This window comes from Pezoporus wallicus, unplaced genomic scaffold, assembly GCF_028554395.1.
Source record: "Pezoporus wallicus isolate ANWC-B61680 ecotype Strahan unplaced genomic scaffold, APGP_CSIRO_Pwel_v1 contig_3324, whole genome shotgun sequence".
Taxonomy (NCBI): Eukaryota; Metazoa; Chordata; class Aves; order Psittaciformes; family Psittacidae; genus Pezoporus; species Pezoporus wallicus.
The window spans coordinates 1,174,725-1,196,714 of record NW_026643042.1 but is presented as its reverse complement, the minus strand read 5'-3'; the positions used below and the strand labels follow the sequence as shown (position 1 = coordinate 1,196,714).

The 21,990-nt window shown below is 42.7% G+C and overlaps 1 protein-coding gene across 5 annotated transcripts in view; it reads right to left on the bottom strand.

Annotated features, from left to right (window-relative positions):
* The window catches only part of ZNF423 (zinc finger protein 423), a 234,453-nt gene that overhangs the window by 191,421 nt on the left and 21,042 nt on the right, over positions 1-21,990 (bottom strand). For 4 of the 5 annotated variants that reach the window (XR_008970512.1, XM_057396537.1, XM_057396534.1 and 1 more), the window contains exon 2: positions 1,250-1,309. Coding sequence is in view for 4 of the 5 variants with exons in the window: in XM_057396537.1 (XP_057252520.1) it covers positions 1,250-1,309 (60 nt within the window). In the remaining variant the exon portion in view is untranslated. Of the gene's footprint in view, positions 1-1,249; positions 1,310-17,992; positions 18,014-21,990 lie in introns of those variants that run through there. The other variant, XM_057396535.1, reaches the window with a different exon arrangement.

Sequence of the window (21,990 nt, the reverse complement as noted above, 5' to 3'; positions counted from 1 at the left end):
AGACTTGTGATAATAACACCGGTAACTTCACTCTGCTGCTGTTTGAGACGAAGGTCAAGCAAGAGAACCGGAGAGTGCTCTTTTCATGCGCCGTTAGCTCCAGGCACAAAGGGGCCTTCGACATCACAGCTGGGGGTTTGCAGCAGCAGCAGCAGCAATATTTGCTATCAAAGACCAGTGGAAACACAAGCCCTTACAAACAGCCGTAGTGCCCAGAGAAGATGCATCCAGCACAAACTAGTGCTGTTGGTACAAAGTGAAATGCCACAAAGTGCCACACAAAAACAGTTTATGCCTTCAAGAGCAGCTAGATTCTGACTTCCATAAGGAAAGTCTCTTGTGAGCCAGCCTCCCCGTGACTCTCATAAAACCCATGCTAACCAGTAATGCAGCACCGTTGTAATTTTCGTGTTACCGCTCCATTTCTGAGCTGTTTTCACATTACTGCTGAGCTTCTAAAAGCATACCAATGCAAAGTCCAGTGTGAAGAGAGCACTGAAACACTTAGTGGGTTTAAAATCAGAAATACTCTGATAATTTCGTAACTGTTAAAGGCATAACAGACAGTGAAATATCTTTACACAGGGCACAAAGAGTGACTAAGATGGGGCTAATTACTTTAAACACAAAGTAATTGATACTTACTCCCATGTCTGCATTATCAGTACATATTACACTACTACAGACAAACCTGTTCAGTTTCTTGAGCCTCTTTTTATTCAAATTACCAATGTAACACAGATGAACAACCCCCAGACACATGTTTAAGTGATATTACTACCACGCAGACCAAAAGCTGGTTCAAATGTTAAATCTCTCTACTATGGCAATGTACCACTTTTATTCTCCAGCCCTGACAGTACTTTCCAGTTTCTTCCAAAAGGAGCAATACACACATTCCAGTTGAGACCAAGGTTTAAAATTCCTATTAAAGCAGCTTTTATGTAATTAGATTGGAATGAATGTTCAACAGTGCCCATTGCAGAAAACTTCAAAGTGGTTATACTGGAGAAATCACAACCCATTTCAGTATGCCCACAAGAAGAAAGAATGGCTCTCTGGAGGATAAGAGTATATTAGTCTCTGTATGTAATAGATTTTATTGACCATATGGAACTGATATAAAAATTGTGTTGCAGTGGGTAGTCTTGGATTTGAGACAGGAATGTGACATACAAAATACAGTTCCTGTAAAAAGCCTGGCAGCATTCTGGCAGTTTTTGCAATCAGAAGAACTTAAAATATTTACCTGACTGAGTCACTGATGAGTCCCAGGTCAATGCAAAATCTGAAGATTCACCCTCTTCAACTGAAAAAGAACAAAAATAAGTTGTGATTACTAAATAAACCAACTGGAAAGAAAACTAGGTCCACTATGACATTAAATATTAAAACAGATTTCTGCACTGGTGAAAAAGAACTTACTGCTTTCTACAAAATAATTCATAAGGTAGAAATTTAGTAAAGAAATTTTCCCTTCGTTTTAACCTAAATATGGGATTTCTGTTTGCAATTTCTTCCTGAACAGGTAACAGTGACTTCATGTGAAATATTGATAGAGGTTTAAATATCACTAGCTGCTAAGTATTTGTAGCTGAAATGTTGTATATTCACAACAACCTGTATGTGCAAAACTGCCTTTGTAAAACGTAGACCTGTAACAGACCATAGCAAAGAACTGTCCTATGAATGGAAAATTGCCTGACTTATCTCATCTTAACATACTAATATATTAGCCATATTCAGAACCTCGTGATAACTTCAGTATCTTTCATAGTTCAGAATTAAAAACCACTATTATAATGCACAACCATGTTCTGTAATATGGTAGTCATAAATAAGTGCATTTAAGGCTTGCTGATGTGAAAACTGTCAGAGCCAGGTGCTTGGCACTTGCAAGTGATGTAGCCATAACCTTCTGCCTGTTAAGAATTATAAAATGCCATTTGATTCTTACAATCTTGAAAATAACTAAGAGATCAACTGACGACAAGCAGGGTAAAAAGAGCCTGATCCTGCTGTTACTAATGTCAGACTGGGCATTTGAAAGAGGTAACTGGAGACATTCTTCTTAATTGCAAAAGCTGATCATCTTCATGTGCCTACTCTGTCACCATGACACTGAACAAATGCAGATCATGGGGCTTTACTTCCTGATGAAAAGTATTTACCCCATGCACTGAACAATCTCTAACCCTTTTATCTAAATTATGCTGGGTTCAAATACAAATTCTACATAATTCTGCAACTGGAATCCAAACTATATAAGCACAGCCACTGCTGACCGTATGCAACCCCTATGCCCACACCCTCGAACCTGCTCCAGTGATTACTTACACTGATATTTACACTTCTGTCACAAGATTCTTGATTTTTATGCTTTCCTCCCCTTTCTTTTAATGACTTAAGGCATTCTATAAGCTCACCTATCAAGCTGATGTCAATGCTGACATCATGTTGCATTAGGAACAGAAAAGATAATTTACATAGGCAGTGCCTTGTCAAATTTGGATTTTATGTTCATACCTCAAACAGATCCTTACTCCACAGAAGGGCACACCTCTGGCCCTGTTAGTCTGCAAGTTTACTAATGGAGAAACACAGAATTTGGCCCCTTCTTTTAAAAAATCATACTTGAGACATCGTTATACTCCTTGCAGAAAGCCTATGTTAGCATAAAGGTCGTGCCACATAATATTCAGTTTCAGAATGACAGAAAAAACAGGCACAGAGCTAGGACCTTACTGAAGCTGTTACTGGTACTACTCCCTGACTTGCAGAGCAGGCTTAGCTCACACATACTTTCTCCTCAGGACTCACCTACCATTTTATCTTCTGCAAACCACCATCTTGTCCACATTTTGACCCATCTCTTAACAGGAAAACTCTGGACTTAGTTATCCTAAATACAGTTTCACTCTCACACAAAGTATCTCTTGTTTCAGCATCAAAATCTACATATATCTCGGAGGTTTCTGCTCCAAAAGTAAATAAGCAATTTATGTACCTTACTCAAAATAGATAAATGGAATGTTTCAATTTTACTTTATTCTTGACTGTTATTTTGTTGTCTTGCTTGGACAGTTTTTTATATTACTGCCTTTGCGCTGAGTATTTTTTGTTTCTTTATATTTTATCTTGGAAAATCAGTCTGCTAAAAATACTTAATTGCAATAAATTCAGTCCTAGTCAATAGAAGTATATGGGATCAGCACTGGTCCTTGCCAGTTTTAGAACACACAGCTTTTCGTGGTGGTTAAACACTGGAGACTGCTCTAGTCCTTAAGCTGCTGTAGGGCAGCTGGCTCCAGCACGTAACAAACCTATAGTTTTTGGGATCCCTTAAATGAGGGCAAAGGTTTGAGTCAGCCCTCTGTTGGCATTAATTTGCTTTGCTCCCTAATGACTGAAAGGGGGACAGAGAATATGCATGTGAAGATGACAACACTTAAATTCCTTTCTATTGTTGCACTCATGGTTTCAGTCCTCTGCTTTATTTGCACTGACCCACCACACAGATGACAGTACTGCACCTCCATGTAAGGAGGAGGCCGGTGGGATGGAGCCTCCTGAGCTTAGGCAAAGACACATCTCCCTGCAGCTGCGGCTCACATACACCCTTATTTCCCTTTTTTCTTTTTCCTTTATACATTTTCTAAGCAACCGCCATCTTTCATAGGATCCACTATAACAAAAAGTAACAGCTGAGTCTGGTCCTACAGCTGTATTGGGCTGCTGTTCCTCTTGGGCAGCAGGACAGCATAAGAAGTTGTCCCCTTGGACAGCGAGTACAGGGTAGGGGCACTGCCAGAAGGGAGCCGGTACCCCACACTGCTCACCACAGTGCTGGTGGGGGGTACTGAAACATGTCCAGGCAGGACATGACCACTGGACAAGGCCAGGCTGGCACTTCTCAGGACTGGTGTTAGGTGAGTTTATGGAGTAGCATAGCCACAGTGACGTCCAGTCGGCAGCCCTGACTCAAGCAGCCGATCCTCACCTGCCTGCCCATTCACCCACTAAGCTAGTGCCCTGCGTTCAGCAGTAGCAGTCATTTTTCTCCTTATTACAGCTCCTCTACAGCTGGTGCAGTGCTGTAGTTTTGACTTTTGGCCTGGGAATAGTGCTGATAACACTGATGTTTTCAGTAATGTTCAATATGTTTAGTAATGCTCAGTAATGTTTAGTCTGACCAAGGACTTTCTGAGTCTCATGTTCTGCCAGGGAGGAGGGGAAGCTGGGAGGAAGCAGAGACAGGAGACCTGATCCAAACTGACCAAAGAGGTATTCCATACCACAGCACGTCATGCCCAGGATGTAAACTGGGGGCAGTTACCCAGAAGTGCTAGATCACTGCTCAGGTTGGGCTGGGTATCAGTCAGCGGGTGGTGATTGGTTGTATTCTCTTCCCTTGTTATTTCCCTTATCATTATTATTATTGGTTGTAGCAGCAGTGGTTTGTGTTATACCTTAGTTACTGGACTGCTCTTATCTCAACCTGTGGGAGTTACAACCTTTTGATTCTCCTCCCCATCCCTCTGGGAGTGGGGGGAGGAAGGGGACAGAGTGAGCAAGAGCTGCAGGGCTGATTGGGCTTAAGCCATGACAGCTAGGCAGCAGGCACAGAGAAACAAAGGGCAAAAGCATGACACATCCAACAAAGAAAGATTGGGTCTATGCACCAGTGTAATTAAAGAGCCCTGTAGGTTTAGAGGGGAAGGGTGTCTGTGAGGCTGAGGCAAAAAAAATAGGTGATTAGGCACAAAGTGTTGAAGGGAAACATTTTCACTGTGCTTCTGTTCCCTCTCCATAATGGGTATAAAACCAAGAGCTAAGAGGTTCCTCTGTGGTCACCTTAATCTTCAGGATATAAATTGTTATTTAAGGAGCCCGCATTTGAAGTGTTGTCACTGCTGGCTTTACCTCATCTTCAGCAATGAACAGAAGACAGGTGTCAGAGGGAAAGACAATCAGTTTCTTCCCCCCAAACTCAACTTTGACACCCAAGTAGTTGCAACTAAAATTTGCCCTCAGCGGCACACAGCTGTTGCTGGACTCATAGGCAAGTAGCACCTTTCCTGGGCAGGTCAGAGATGGAGCAACATGACACTGTGCATGGAGGGGAGGAGTCCTGCAGACCCCCATTGGGGGACAGACACCATAGAAGCTGCCTCAGGGCTTGGCCAAGCCTCCCTGGGAGGGCAGAGTGGATCCAAAACAGATTCAGCTGCTATGGCTGTGAAGGAATTTCCAGCTCTCACTGCTGAGAACTGAGTCAAACAAAGCCTTAGTCCATAATATTAGCCAGGGAGAAATTCACTTAAGTTGATTTTTCAGTTAAAAGTTTTCTCTTCTTAATATTTTTCTCATCATTCCTTGACCTAGATTGACGCAGGTGACTAGTGTGCATTAACTCCCACTTTGTGGATGCTATTATGGAAGTAACAGTAATGGGAAAAAATGCCAGTGAAAAGGTACAAAGCTGCCATGGTTTCATCCCAGCCAGTAACTCAGACCCACTCTCACTCCCTGCTTTACCCCTCGCTCCCAGCAGGACAGATAGAAGAATCAAAAGAATGTACACCCCAAGGGTTGAGATAAGAACAATCCAATAACTAAGTATAATACAAAACTAATAATAATAATAATAATTAGAAAGGAAATAACAAGGGGAGAGAATATAAAATGGAGAGGAAGAGGAAACGGAAGGAGAAGGAAGAGAGGAAAGGGAAGAGGAAGGGGAAAAAAAAATAAAGTGTTGGACAATACACTTGCTCACCACCCACCGACCAATACCCAGCCCAACCCAAGCAGCGATCTGAGCCTCCCAGGTGACTCTCCCCAGTTTATATACTGGGCATGACATGCTGTGGTATTGAATACCCCTTTGGCTAGTTTGGGACAAGTGTCCTGTCTCTGTTTCCTCCCGGCTTCCCCTCCTCCCTGGCAGAGCATGAGACTCAGAAAGTCCTTGGTCAGAGTAAACATTACTGAGCAACAACTAAAAACATTGGTGTTATCAGCGTTGTTCCCAGGCTGAAAGTCAAAAACACAGCACTGCACCAGCTACCAAGAAGAAGAAAAACGACTGCTACTGCTGAACCCAAGACAAAAGTATTCAACACAATCATTTCCAAAATAAATTGCACAGTAAAATAATTCCTGTTTCATTACCAGGAAAATATGTTTTCTGAGACACACCAGCCACAGTCATACCTACTGAAGTCAAGGGCCAGACACTTGAATCCATACTACTTAACCACCCTGAACATGTGGACTCACAAGCTGACGCTGCTGATGTTTAGCATGGGCAGAAGCCACCCATGCACCTGAAATACTCTGCAGCTTGGGAATACCGCAGGAAGCAGCAAGCACAGCTTAAGATGGAGAGACAAGATTTTATAAAGCAACTAAAGATCTTGTATCAACACTAACCACATTACAGGAGTCCTGGTGACATAATGGTGAATGCTCAGCATTTCCTGAAGTTTCAGAGGCATTTTCATTTCATTGCAAATTAAGACATTCAAAATCATTGATGTTAAGCTTTGGGCAGAATGTTCACAAGGGTACTTAACATGTTTTCAATGGACACTTCCCATTTTCCTTCATAAACTCACCTGATCTCCTCCCACATTCTGTTGTGTGCCTGCACATTAAGCCATGGTTTGAACCATAGAAGCTGTTGTGCAATTACACTATTACTCTTGTCTCTGTCTGCTCTCTCCATCCAAAGGATCATTTTCAAATGCTTTGGAAAACGTATTTTTCTCCTTCAGTAACAGAGAGACAATATGGGAAGAGGACAGAAGTTCAGTCCCACTCTGCTCTATGTGTGATCAACAGAATGACACCCAAGGTGCAACACACCACACCGAGAGGGTACACATCTCTCCCAGTGCCAAATTCACTACACAGTTGATTAGAAAAAGAGATGGGCAAGAAAACAGTTTCCAAGTCAAGTACTGACCCTTGATATCAACATTCACAGCACTGTATTTCTATTTTTAGGGCATTAACTTTTTGTCTTCTCTTTTGTAAATGATTCATAGTATTAGCTGACATACAGAAATAAAATACTGGAAATAAAAAGCTACACTCATGTAGCTGCCTCCTTCTGGGTGATAGTTATGAGCTACCTACAAGAAACTCACTCAACAGCATGCCTGCTACAACAGATATGCCTCTGTTAAAATTTTGGGGCATCTGTGAAGCTGGAACACTTCAGGAAGACTGGGTTTGACTTGAAAATAGCCTTGATCTGGCAGCATAGAAAAACTTATTGTTAATCAACTCAGAAGAGCATTAACTTCATACACTGCCCACACATGGCCTGGTGCAGGGAGGACATCATTGGCAGCAGGGGCACTCATGTTTGCTTTCACTCCCTGCTCTGTCCCAGCACAGGAAGACTCACTGCTGTCATGCCTGGAGAAGACCTCTGTTCTGCTCCAACTGATTGTGGGATCCCAAATGCAAGAGCCAGAGCAAGAACAGGGCCAACATGGGGAGGAACCATGGCCAACGGCAGCATCACAGTGCAGCACTCCCATGCACTAAATATTTGCATTTTCCCCACTCGTCTCAGGTGTTCTCCAAGGATAACTATTTAATTGCTAAGTCACAGGTGCTGCAGACTCCAAGATTTCAGTTGTTTGTGATCAGAGATACTTCTGAAGAGATTCAGCAGCCATTCTTCTAAGAGTCAGAGCATCTATTTATGGGACTACCATTACCTGAACTCTATTCACAGTCACAGTGCTTATTTAACACTTTATCACTCCCAGGGAAGAAGTTAACCTTATCAAAGTAAGATGCGTCTGAACCAAATGTTGATTTCTAGATGCAATCAAGCTTTACAAGTGAGCAACAGCCCCTCAGTAATTCAGATGGCATGTGTATGCTCCCTTACCCTATCACACAGGCTTCAAGGACCACAAGGACCAGTTTAATGCTTTGCAAAATACAAAAACTCCACAGTATGCTAACTAAAATGTCAGGAACTGTGACAGTTTGAGAAACTGCTGCAAAATACATTGGGTCACAAGCAAGCGCCCCCGCTGACAGGGGAATTCTCCTGAATCGGGACTGTTACCAAGAGCTGCATTCAGGACCAGGGCCAGCCTTTGAAAACAAGTACAAAATAGCTTGAGTGCAGAAAATGCTGGTGCCACTTTTTAGTTTGGAGGATTTTGTCAGATTTTGTTGATGACAGAACACTCTCAGATAAACCTGGAGAAATCTCACCTATGGCTGTGTATTAGCTGCAATGTACATATCAAGAACCACAGCTTTCCCTCTGGAGAAATACTTCAGCACCAATCCGCATAGTAAGCCAGTCACACAGTAATTGTGCATTTTCCCTGACCTCACTGTAGATACTCAGAAGCAAGAGCTCTGTGATCTTCTGTAGTTTTCAAGCTTCTTTGCTGCTTTTCAGACACACATCTCTGTGCTGTCCTACCCAGCCTTTGCTCCATCTCTCCCATCACATGAAATTACATTCTCCTGAATCAGCCTAGGACACAGAATTACGCCACCCAACTGCCATTCGTCCACAGCAACTCATCCCACAGCTCCTGCAGCCTGGGATCTGATACAGTGCTCTTAATCCTGCAAAATGCAGAGCAGCTTCCATTTCCACAAAGTCAAAGGGAACTGAGGATGCTCAAAACTTTTTAGACTGAGGACTGTAAATTAGCCAGTTTCCAGCTGCTTGGCATGGCAGGAGCACAAAGGATCTTAACAATCTGAATTCTTTAAACAGCCTGGTATTTTCCATGCACATCTGGAGTTTGTCCTTTGGAGAGGGGAGGATAGGCTTGCTCCTCAGACTGAAAAAGGAGGAGAATACCTCTGATCTCACCCAGAGAAGTTCAGTCCTGCATGGCACCAGGAGCTGCTACCACAACCAGCAATGGCATACAGCAAATAAATAAAATAGGTTGGGAATGGCTACTCTGAGCAAAAGGCAGGTAACCCCATCTGTTCAGATCACCTCCCAGCTTGGTGCAAGGCTCTCCCTCTCTCTTGCTTATCACAGAATCCTAAGGGTTGGAAGGGACCTCCAAAGATCATCTAGTCCAACCCTCCTGCAAGAGCAGGGTAACCTAGAGTACATCACACAGGAACTTGTCCAGGCGGGCCTTGAATATCTCCAACGTAGGAGACTCCACAACCCCCCTGGGCAACCTGTTCCAGTGATCTGTCACTCTCACAGTAAAGAAATTTTTCCTGATGTTCACATGGAACCTCCTATGCTCCAGTTTACACCCATTGCCCCTTGTCCTATCACTGGACATCACTGAAAAAAACCTAGCTCCATCATCCTGACATACATATGTTCCCCATTAGATCCTCCACTTCCTCATACCAGTGAGGCAGAAGTCTGCAAGGAAATAACAGTGTGAAAAATGGTCACATTTGGTTTTAAATGAAGCACCACTGTGGCAGAGCTGCATCCCACTGCCCAGAGCACAGCAGGGTGCAGAGCAAGCCCTGAGCCCAGGCATGCTGCCCACAAGGAACACACAAGGAACCATTGCGCATCTTTGTCAGCAGGCTGGGGCTTCCTCCGAACAGCGTGCAGAGGAAAACCTGCACATTCAGCAGCACAACTGGAAGTTGTGTGGGGCTTCACTAGTGTATTGAGAATAGGTGAGAGTATTGAGAGTGCATCCTGATGCATTTACCGTACCTTGCACATAAAAGGAAAGCGAAATCCCTTGGTGCCTCCATACCAGCATTCAGTGGAGCAAAAAGATACCTGGTGGAAGCAGCCAGGGGTGCTTTACACCAGCCATTTGAGCTGACTTACTCCCTTGGAAAATCAGGTTTGCAAGACAATTCCTGCCAGCTCTCCCCATGTTTACTAGATATTTGCTTGTTTGCGTGATCATTTCCATTTAGCTTTGGCAATGCTTTGCCGATTTTCTCCCCGGTGGCTGGTGGAAAGGAGCACTGGGACACCAGGGCATACCCAGAGAGGTGACAGTGTATTCCTCACCCATGCCCTAACCTGGGATTCCCCATGGGAACTGTGCATGGTCTCCAGCACAATCACTCACTGCTCCAGAGCCACCTCGTTTTCTCCACAGTGCATGGCCCATTCAGCCATTGGTGGCCCTCAGCCAGGAGGGATTTTTCCACCTTACATAGGACCATTATATTAGTCCTTTCATGGACTAGCAGGACAGGGCATAAGACAAGAGGGTGTACTGACATGGTTTATTTATCTAGTTTAGAGCCTGAATTTGCACAAGTTCTCTAGCTGCTTTTCTCCCAAGTCAGTAACAGGGCTTGGCAGAGACTGTAGGTTTTGCTGGCAAAGTCAGCCTTTTTGTGTGAAGGAGGGAGGAGTAGGGAAACCCAGGCTGCTGTGCTCTCTAGGTCAGGGAAAAAAGGAGAAAAAAAAAAAAAAAAAAAAAAACCATGAAGGAGAAAAGAAAAAAAGGGAAAAAAAAAGACAAAAAAATAAAAAGGGAAGATGGATGAGACAAATAGGACAGAATTACAAAGAAAAACTGACAAAGATCGTTAGGAACAGAAGATGATGTGAAGGTGATTAAGAAGAACAAGACAAACAACAAAATAAGGTAGCACTAGCAGGTTTATGCAAAGGAGATCTAATTATGGGTGGCTAAATCCTCCAGGACATTAATATTCCACCGTAATGTGTCTAGTTTCCTCCTTTCCAGACATGGCAGGGAGGAAATGAGAATCACTTAGATACACTGTTTAATGAGCAAATGATGGACGATCACCAAATACAGCCTGCTTGATAAGTATCCATTAGCTTAAACTCGCGCCGTAAGTCTGTGCACAGCTAACAGGCCTGCCTCTTCACACACTACAGCAAAACTTAATGTAACTGCAACAAGGGAAAGAAAGGGGGTGTTGTAAATAAAACCCTCATCTCTGTAAGACAAGGAAGACCATAGGATGTGTAGCGGCTAATCACAGCCCTTCCCATGGACCACACACCTGACTCACAGGCCAGAGCATATTTATTCCCAGTGCTCATATTTAGTTCCTGTGTTTCTAATTCACAGACTGCACTGGAGAGGGATATTTCCCATCATAATCTGTTATGTAAATAAATACAAGTGTATAGCGTAATAAAAAGTAGTCAATGCTTCAGCTTGCTCGCAAGATCAACATCTTATACATGCAACACCTGAAGCTTATAGTTCGTAAAACTTGGCCTGCAGACACCCTATTTCCACACTTTACAATACAGATTTGGGATCAATATTCTTGCTGATGTTTCTTACAGCTTGCCATTGAAGGTTAAACCCCAGAGGGCAGGGTATTGGGGTTTGGGTTGGTTTTCGTTTTTTCCTTTTAATTGCAATACATAGTATTTAAGCTGTGAAGTGTTCAGGTATTTAGAGATTGCCATGGAAGAGATACCTGGCTGCAGAGTCCCTGCTCTGTGCTACGCACCAGACCCGCTGCAGCAGCACTTCAGCTCAGCGTAAGAACCACATTTTCCCAGCATGCTGGTGCAAAACCGTCCCAACCATGGCTGGCACTGGGAACATCCAGGTCTCCGTTCCCCTGGTTTCACCATGAAGCACCATAACCACTGATCTGTCACATGGAAACAGTCACCATTGCTGGGTGTGTGCTAGTCCCACTATGCCTTGTGGCAGGCTGTGCCACCTTCCTGTATCCCCAGTACAGGGAACCCATCTCTTGTGCCTCCTCACCCTCCTCTTGCCTTTTTTGGACAAATAAAAAACCTCTTTCAATATTGTTGGTTTCCAACTATTGCTTCCACCTCAGAAATGCAGGAAGGGGACTGGGGTTTGGGGATCTTTCTGCATTTTCTGCCTGGAGCTTGCCTGGACATGAGACTGCTAGGGTATACACCACCCAGCCCAAGCGACACATCCCACCTGGCAGAGCTCCCACTGATGTGCTGCAGCTCCAGATATATCATCTGCAATAAGCTCCACTGGAAGTGGTTGGGAGCACCAAGGATTCCTACCCTTACCTGATCTGGCCAGGCTGAGCCCCAGCCCACACCACTCCAACTCTGGTAGGACAAGAGCACAGGCACGAAGAAGAGAGAAATGAGGAGGTGAGGGAAGTGGAGATGCACAAGGACATGGGCTGCAAGGTGACCAGCTCCTGTGGACAGGGATAGGGGATGACAAGCACCAGCTCCCTGTGGGTGCACTCCTCCCTGCATTATTATATGCATTCCTAAGGCAACTGTCACCATAATGTCTGCACCTTCTTTCAAAAATAGATCTACTACAAGTAAACAGGTGCTTTAAAGCTCAAATGAAGCAAAACAGGTGAATCTGGCATTCCTCATGTTGCTCATAAAATCATGTATTTTACTTCAGCAACCAAGAGTTTAAATGTTCTTGCTCCATCTGGAATGCTGCTGGATGACAGAAACGCGTACGTGTTGAAACCCTAACAAACTGAAACAAGAACAAGTAGAGAAAGGGGGAATTAACACACGTACAATTCATGGCCAGGATTTTCCATGAGTCAAATTTGCAAGCTGTGAAGTGATCTAAATGCAAAACCAGGTTGACGCTACCCAAAGACACTGATGCAAGAGACCCATGAAAAGTTGGTGGGTCGCCAAGTAAGAAGATTAAACTGCTACTCAAATACTTGCAATCTCTTACACCTTCCTCCAAACTCTGGGTGTAGAAGTTGTACTAGTGAAAGGTCTGCTACTCCCTATGCCTTTCTGAGCACAGGTTCCTGGTGAGGGAAGGTACACAAGCCTCAGGTATCACAGTATTTACAAACACATGGGACACTGGGCTCTGCATTGGAAGACAGCAGACCCAAGAGCTGCAGTTGGCAGGACAAGGTGCACATGGCAGAGCTGGGGTGGCAGGATGGTGACAGGCCAAAGGGATGCCAGAAAGGCCTTTGTTGTTCCCTGAAAGTAAAGAAATGGCTACAATGAAATGAAGTTTCAGAATGAAGCCAAAGCACCATGAAGTTAAAACACTGGGCTCTGCACAGAGGATGCAGGTCCAGAAGAAAATAAAATAAATAAATAGAGCACCATTTTCACCCTAGGGCCTTAAAGTTTCTCTTTAAGCAGGACACCTAGTAAAATAGTTTTCATGTGCTGGCCCATCTAATGAGGAGGCTGAAAGGTTAACATCTAACACGGACTCATGACACAAAGAAAAGGGAACATTCTGAAATTAATTTACATAAACTTTAATAAAACCAAACAGGGAACAACAGAAGTAGATGAGTAGGACCTGCACATTGGCACTGAGGCCATAACCCCTTACACTACCTCTTGCTTTGGTAAAAGACAGAGACATTTACATGCACCAGCAGACTGAACACACCGTACCTCAGTCTACTCCGCATTATCCATTCCCCATTGCAGAAGGGCACTGCCCTTCTTCATTCTGCTTAGTCAAAACCACCTGGTCAAATACAGATCTGTAATAAAAAAACTCACAAAAAAACAGCTTCACTGTCCCACCTGCTATAGCCAGACCAACAGCCACATCCCTCCAGACCCTCTGCCATGAACAGTGAGTAGCCTTTTCCTTTCCTTCAAGCAAGGAGCTGCCATCAGGACACCATACCCTCCAGCTCATCTCACCATCACTGTGAACCAAGTCCCACTTCACTGCAATTTTCCCACTACCAATTTCATCCAGACCCAACAGAAGCAGAGGCAACATCTCCCATTTCACATGGATCAGGTATGATACTGTTGTCAGCCTCTAACCTGAGCTGTCCCAGATGCCGGGGGACACAATTTTCAGACTCAGGTTCAAGGCAGAGAGTTAAATGCCCATGAAAAACCCACATTTGCAAATGTGATAAAAATAATAGAAAACTACTTAAACAGCAGCAATTACTTTGAGAGTCCCTGTTGAAATGGTAAGGAACACAACAACTCTACTCTTACACATGTTAAGTCTCTTACTCCATAATTCTTCAAAGCAGGTTTTACTGTGGTATGCCTAAAGCCTTTGTCCCTGCTGCAGTGAGCTCCAGTACGAGTAGAGCTGCGGCACCAAACATGTTGTTTATCATCACACTCCCCTCCACAGATACCCCATTCAGCACCCACAGCTATTAATCACAGTTGAAAAAAAAAAAAGAGAAAAAAAAAAAAGTATTTGACCACATTTCTACACCTCAGTCTAAAAAAATACATTGATTTTTACTGCTAATCCCTCAAACTCAGGCATTTTTTCACTGGTAAGCTCTGTTTTCAGTGTAGGTAGCACTGGAAATGGAAGAGAGGAGGCTTTTCCTGACCACCCATTTTAATTAGAGCTATGAGGGCTTGGAAAAACCCATCTGGTGAGTGGAGTTATTTATCCCTTGCCTCTCCTCTTGAGATGTTGGTCCCAGCCAGTAAGACCCAGAGTTCCAAAAGCAGACATACAGTGGGCTCTCAGCACACCCACTTTGCCACCATCACAGGATCCCCACTGCAGGGGATCAGTCCCTTGATGGCTGAACAAGGAGGGCTTCAGCTTTCCCAAGCTAGTATGGGTTTTCAAGGGCCACTCAAAGGAGTTTGCTTCTCAAGCACACAGCTCACTGTGGCTTTTCTGTGCATGCAAGTGTACGAGTGTGTGTGTCTGTATGTGTGGCAATACTCCCCAGGCTCGTTCATTTTAATGCTGCTTTCTCCCCAGATGAAAATATACATATTCTTATTAAGGAAAAAAATGTGCAAAGTATAAATTTGCATCTATGATCATTTCTGGTTCATAAATTGTATTTTAATAATAAAACAATATACTCTTCTGTACTGCTTCTTAAATACTAACGGGGAACTCTGTCTTATTTGTACACAACACTAAATATTTTGATGAAGGAACACACAAGTGGTATAAAATAAATACTGTAAACTGAAATAGAGATAAAAGGGTAAATGAAAGTAGCACCTTATGCTGCCTTCTTTGCCATAAGAAGAGCTACTTCAGTCACACTACTGTACCTATTGCTGAATTTCACAGTACAGGTCAAGGGAAATTCTCCAGGTGAGATTCTTCCTACTAGAAAGACAGGCTTTGTTGGCTGCATTAAGGTGAAAGAAATTACAATGACGGACAGAACATTACATACATCACATCTATCCCTTCGTAGTGTCAAATTTAAATTGCAGAAAAAGCAACTCAGCCACCATAAAGTGGAAACTAATATTTTTTATGACCCCTTAAAAACTTGTCCTTAGTGCTAACATACCATAAATAAGTTTCAACATCTTGTTATATGTGTAGTTTATTTTAAAAAGACTAAAAGGGGAACGCAGTTCTTACTGAAAATTGGCACACACACAAAGAAAAGGGGAAAGCTGGCTTTTAAAACTTTATCCCAAAGCCTACTTTTTTTTTTTTTATTCCTATTAAACTTACAACTTTCCACTGAAATGAAATATAAAAAGAGATTCCAAATATCTTATAATTCTGAATGGATTTCCCTAGTGTAACAGTACTAATATTTTTACAGTTAAAAGATCCACTGATTTAATAAGTGTGATTTGTGTATTTAGAAAATTCATTAGAGCAGACATTCCCCAACATTTTTTTAGATTTATTTATTTATTTAGCCTAATTTGGGTACACTACTTCAAAAGAACGCTTAGAGCTTCCCAGTTCCTTAGTCACTCACTAATAACATCTAATAATTAATAAAGACATGTAAATTCTTAACTCCCAGAACTATTCCAAACTTACTATCTGTACGCTTCATGTCATGTCTCACTTATAGATATCTGCATTACTTTGTTTCATAAAATGCTGAAGGGACACGTACTTATCTTGCTCTCCGCCAACAGTGAATATTGAGGCATCTTGCAACCAAAGCAAAACTAAACCCAAGCCTGAGCTAACCTCTCCTCTAGGAGCAACATGGAGGCTCTTGGCTGGGTTTACTGCACAGTCATGTCCCTTCTGAAAATGTCTGGTGCCTGCATGCTTGTGTAAATGCGCAGACCAGCAGCAGATATGAGGGATATGCACTTCTTTAGCCACCATGCAGAAACGCAGGAGTGGTGTCAGGTGAGTGCATCAGGATAGTCTCATTACAGCAAGTTTTTTATAAGTGTTTGGGAGCCAGGAGGGAATGAACCAACCAAATGTGTAGCTGCGATACATAAAGGAAAGGCCCTATTTAAGAGTAAATGCAATGCTCAAGCCAGCAACTCGGAAAGTATCTGTAGAAACAAAGAGGGCACAAGCAAACACCCTTATCCTCTTCATAATGCTGCCAGCCCCTTCTGCTTCTGCCTCCAGAGCTATTAAAATCCCTACCCTATGGGCAGAGGCCACAGGGAATAACCTTAGCTCAAACCATCTTCACTTGGAGGCAAATTATATTGTGTCTGCTCCTCTCTGACAAGTGCTCCTGTCAGGGCTTTGTGTTCTGCAGCATTTCCTTGTCATACTTACTTGCTTGTTTTGATTTCAGGTCTTCTGTTGGGAGGAAGACTGCCAAAGCCATAAGTCCTGTCTCCTACAAGTATTGCTGAGTCTGGGAAATGGGGCGTGGGGATTTCCACACATGGTTCAAGCCTGCACATTGACAGAAGTTTACTTAAAGAAATACAACTTGCATTACATTTTGTATTTAAATTTCAGTGGACTAAATGAATAGGACTTGAAAGAAGAATGAAAATAGCCCCACTGCCTTAAATACAAGGTACCGTAACAGGAATTATAAAATGATATTTAGAAAATAGTTCCCATTCCAGAACCACATGCAAATAATAGAATCGACTAGTTCGGAAAAGACCTTCAAATGCAAGGTTATTCATACATGGACAAATTGTAACTGTGCTAGTAGGTTTGCTATGTGTAAAACAAGTCCTCGAAGTCTGACTGGTTTCTGATATGACTTTTTATGATCTGCAGATCTCTTCCTCAAAGCCAGACAGAAAAAATGCACAAAAGAGCCTACCTTTCAAAACAAAGAACTTCCTTCCAACCTAACCACTACAAAAAATGTTCAGATAATTAATTTACAGTTGAGGCAAACAGGGTTGCTTAGCTGAACTAATGTTTTTTTTCCCAGGCAAATTTTATCCATAGCTAATGGGTAAGCAAAAAAGAAGTCCATCTACAAATTTTTAAGACATCTGAATGTATTTCCTATCCACACTTGTATTTTTCCCTGTTAATGAGATTTTGCTGTTGTTCTCTTGATTTCCTGATAGAGTTACATAATCTTATGGAATTCCTTCAGTAAATAAAAGCTTGTTTTGTGCCTGGCCCACAATTACTCACGCCTCATGATGAAGGCACGCTTTGGCTATGCTCAGATCTGTACAGAAACAACTGAGTCACACTGACAAATGAACTGTCTAAATAGCAATATGGTAGAGAGGGGATCGACTGCCAGCCTCCTTCTGTATGAGTTACAGACACTGCAGTGTTCTGGGAAACCATCAGTTTGTATTAGTGCTGACTGGTTTCAAGGATGGGCTGTTAAGTTGAACGTCACTCAAGTGTATGCAAAACTTTCTATTGATCAGAAAGCCAAGCCTGTGATCAATGAAGGCACAGACATCCTTTCTCCTCCATCATGCAAGCAATTTGTCTAAAAATGTCAATCATTCTTTTTTGTTAAGACAAAGTTTTGTGATAGCCTCTGTCTGGGAAGCAGCAGACACAAACTTTCTTCTAAATACACGCTATAGTCATCACAATTCTACTACATCAGGAAGACTTGAGCTTGCCCCTGACCTTCAAGCTGTTCCTGTGTCAGCCCTTTGGCACCAGCCACCACAGGCCATTCCAGAGGCTTCTTCAAACGCTTGTTAGTGCTGGTACCGCATGGGTAAGCTCTCTGCCGTGGCTTTACTCACCACACTGGCTGTGGGTGGGTAAGCCTGAGCATCCCTCATGGTCTGAAGGTCTCCACCTTGCAGAATAGTGAAACATTTCTTTCATTCAAATTGAGGGAAACAGGATATGGCTTTTCCATATCTTTTCAGATAAACTGGGAATATGAGCGATATTGCACTTACGCATTCCTCACTTCAACAGACAGCCTGACACCAAGGCAGCACATGTCAGAATTTCTGACTGCTCACACTGATAACAGCCTCCTCTCTGCCCACCAATAGCTACAACATATGAAAGACTATGAAGCTTGAGAACTTAAGGTATTTAATGTTATATATCATCTTATGTCTTACTTAAAAGTCAGGTTTGGGGTTTTCTGGGTTTTGGTTTTTTTTTTTGACAGACTTACTAACTGACTTTCAAATAAAAGTGGCTCCTGTTGAGGCAGGAACTGCAGCAGATACTGTGCTCAAGTCTGGACATTTCTGTTCATCTTTCCAGAGTGCAGAACACATGAAAGAGCTGAAGCTTGCTATGATTCTTTAAACCTTGAGAGGAAAAAGGAAATCTCCTGCTCTGTTAAAATGGCCTACAGTCATTCATTAAAAAAAAAAAAATAAAATAAAATTGCTTGCATTTTAAATAAGTTAACACACGGTTGATTCCCCACCCCCTATCTGTGTTTATATGATAGATGCTGTTCAAAATCACAAATCAGTCTCCTAAAATACCACACTTCCACCCACTCTGCTGAACTTGGAGATTTAAAAAGTCTATTTCTGGGCTGTTTGAGTCAGTGCAGTTTGGAGCAAAGCCTTCTCTTCTAATCAGACTCATCACTTATTTACATGGAAGTAACGAGATCACAGAAGAGGCACCAGGGTAATGATGGACAGCCCAAATGTTCACTGGCTACCACAGAAATGTAACCTGCACTCTGAAAGGGCCAAGAGGGGAAGGGAGAATTTCAAAAGCAACTCCAGGAGTGGCAGGAGGTAAATCAGCTCACTCCCACTTCCTCCTTTCCAGCCTCACCCTTTCCTCCCCACATCTTGGATGTCCCACCACAGCCAGTCCTGCAGACGACTGCAGGAATGAGCTTGAAGTTGGCCACAGACTATCCATGGAAAACACTTTTAAGGCATACTTTGGGGTTTTTCCCCCTCAAACAATAGGTACATGAAAAGAAACCAACCTATCGTGTTTCCAAATCTGTAGTTTAAGTGATACCTTTTAAATAAACCCTTTACTTCATCAGCAGCAAAGGATCACCTTCCACGTGCCTCGTGTGTCTGCACTGCCTGGAAATAACCAGTCACAACTGGCCTTGTAGGTAGTAACACCTTCTGAAGTGTCATTAGCTGCAGATTTTTCCCTTAAGTGTGCTGACATATATCTGGGTTTGGGCTTATAGTATCTCATTATTCCAAGGAAGCTAGTTAACATCATTTAAACTTCGACTGGGTATAAGACAGATTAATACTCCCTAACCCCCGTCACTGTTGTGCTGTCATCAAAGCACCAGCCAACAGGTTAGTGATCAGCAAAAAACCCCAAACTTCTGACAGCCAGAGCCATTTTCTGATCCAAAACAAGAGAGCTTTTAATAACACAAAAATACAGTATGATGTGTTTGGAGCAACAGCTTTTCATTTCAGCAACTTTATATTATAGTGTATGTCTCCTTGAGCTAAGAGATCATTTGTTTAAATTGCCTGATTACACATAACGATCTTTCTCTTATGAAAGATTCAACATCGCCACTGGGAGGGAGGGTGGCAACATCACTGTAATGTGACAAGAAAGAAAAAATATCATGCAACCCTTGCAGTAATTTAGGAGAATTTCAACTTGACTGTTGCAAAAAGTGAAGCTTGAAACATCTTGGTTCACCCCAGCTATTAACTCTAACTCTTCATTCACAGAGTACAGTGTACAGCTTCAATCAAGCTATAGGATCCACATGCTCACAAAATACTGAATTTTAAATACAGAGCATGGAATTAGTCTCCAACAATTTACCCCATCACCTCCTGCCACTCTACAATTTCCTAAACCTTGGAGTCCAATTCACATACGTACAACAGATCATTTCATTTTTAACCTAATAGGGGTTGGGTATCATTTATTTCACACTTGCCAAAAAGGGTATAGTTTCAAAGCAGCCTTTTGCACTTTCATGCACCGAAATGAGAACAAAAATTCAAATCTAATAAAAATTGAGAGCTAAGAAAGTAAAATCATTTACCAGCGAGTTGGAAAGCTGCTTATGCATACATTACTAAAGTTTTTCTGAAAATGTCCCACAGGACAGACAGGAAAAATAAGAGCCTACCTATTCAACTAATTCTTATTCTGTAACTTTAAAGAGGAAATGCATGGATTTTGTCTTTCTACGCATAATTGAGCTTAATTGAGGGAAGAAAAGACAGGCCTGCTCCCAAATGAGAAGAGACTGATAGAAAGTGATGTGTTTATCCTGTTGAAATCGTTTACCAGCTTGGATCCTCCCACTGCTTCCCAGAAGTGGCTCCTGGTTGCCCACCCTCATTAGGCTGATTTCAGCTTTCCCTAAGCGCCCACAGAGGAGAAGGCAGCACATAACCATTTACAGACCTTCGCCTGCTCCCCGGTGGTGGGTGCTGACCTCCTGCTTGTGGTGGTTTCTGGAGCACAGGATCTCTGGGCCACGGGTGAGGTGCCCCAACAGCCACCACCCACAGGACACATGGCTGATATTTGCTCCCCGGGGACACATAGCTCCTTTACAGAAGCAGGTCCTGCCTGAAGGATGCCATTGAGAAAATACAATGCTGAGAGAGTAACTCAACCTAACAAGAGATTCATTGCTAAAGAAAGAAAAAAGCCCCAGTGATTGCTCCATCGTTCACACTTTACCATGAGCTTAATCCTGAAGTCCTTCACTTTCTGGATGCCTACCTAGCTCTTCATAAAAGTTATTTTTCATTTAATTACATCTAACATTTGTGTGTTTGACAAGAAAAGGGAACGCTAGCTGCTAAATATTCTTTATCCATTCTTATCCACAGCACAGTGGCTGCACTATGAGAAGGGAGAAACATGAGTGAGAACTGAATTTTTGGAGAGAGGTCTTGGTGATTTACAACACAGAAACCAGAGGAGAAAGACATACCCTTCATAGCACCCCTTCATCTACCCATTCCCATGGAACCTTATCACTCCTGAGCAATGCTCCTGCATTTGTCCATGTGTCTGACGCAAGGTGAGAAAAGGACAAAGATGCTCAAGGGCTACAGTGAACATGCATGCACAGATGGGATGAACCATTTTTAGATGTCGAAGCTTTAACTGATTATTTTCACCATATCTTAAGAGAACAAAATTGCCATCACAGCTAAATTTATCCCCCACATTCATATTTCTGGTGCTAACCATTCAGGGTATTAGTTTCCTAACATATGTTATTTCAGTGCTGTCTTCGACCAGGCACTTGGAAGCAGGATGTACTTACAGACATGTCTGGGGTTTGCTCAAGGAGATATCCCTTTTATTGCTCTTTTTATCTCACTAAACAGAGTTATTAAGCATGTTTCTAAAAGACTGGTTTGTGTTCTCCAGGTGTTTTAAAGCATTACAACAGTTTAATGTTGAGTATAAAACAGAAAAACTAACTACACTGCCAACTTTCCAGCAGCAACACAAATACATACCTTAATGCATATATTCAGACTTAAAAGCTGATAAATTAGCTAAGGAGAGGATTCAACATCGCTTACTTATTTTCATTAAGTTTGACTTCCAAATACTAAGGATGGGAGTAAATCACCCCCTGACACATGGGCAGAGCTGGATTAATTTTAGATGGTGCCTCTCCTTCCTCTGGCAAGGGTCACTCAGAGATGCTGAAGGCCACTCTTATACCCATGGTTGTGAACACCCCTGCCACAGCCAAAGCCAGCATGTCAGGTTCCAGCAGTACCAAGCACTAATAGGCAGTTAGTAAAACATGCTACATGTTACTACCCTATTAAAACTTGTTCATTTTAGGTCAGCGTTGTTTAAATCAACACCTTTGGTTTCTCATGTTCACCTGCGTTTGGGAAGTAAGAACACCCCCCCGCCCCCCCGCTGTGCTTCCAGCCCAACCAAGCCTATGTGCAGGGGTGCTGTGAGCAGCTGAGGCCACAGTGAAAAGTGG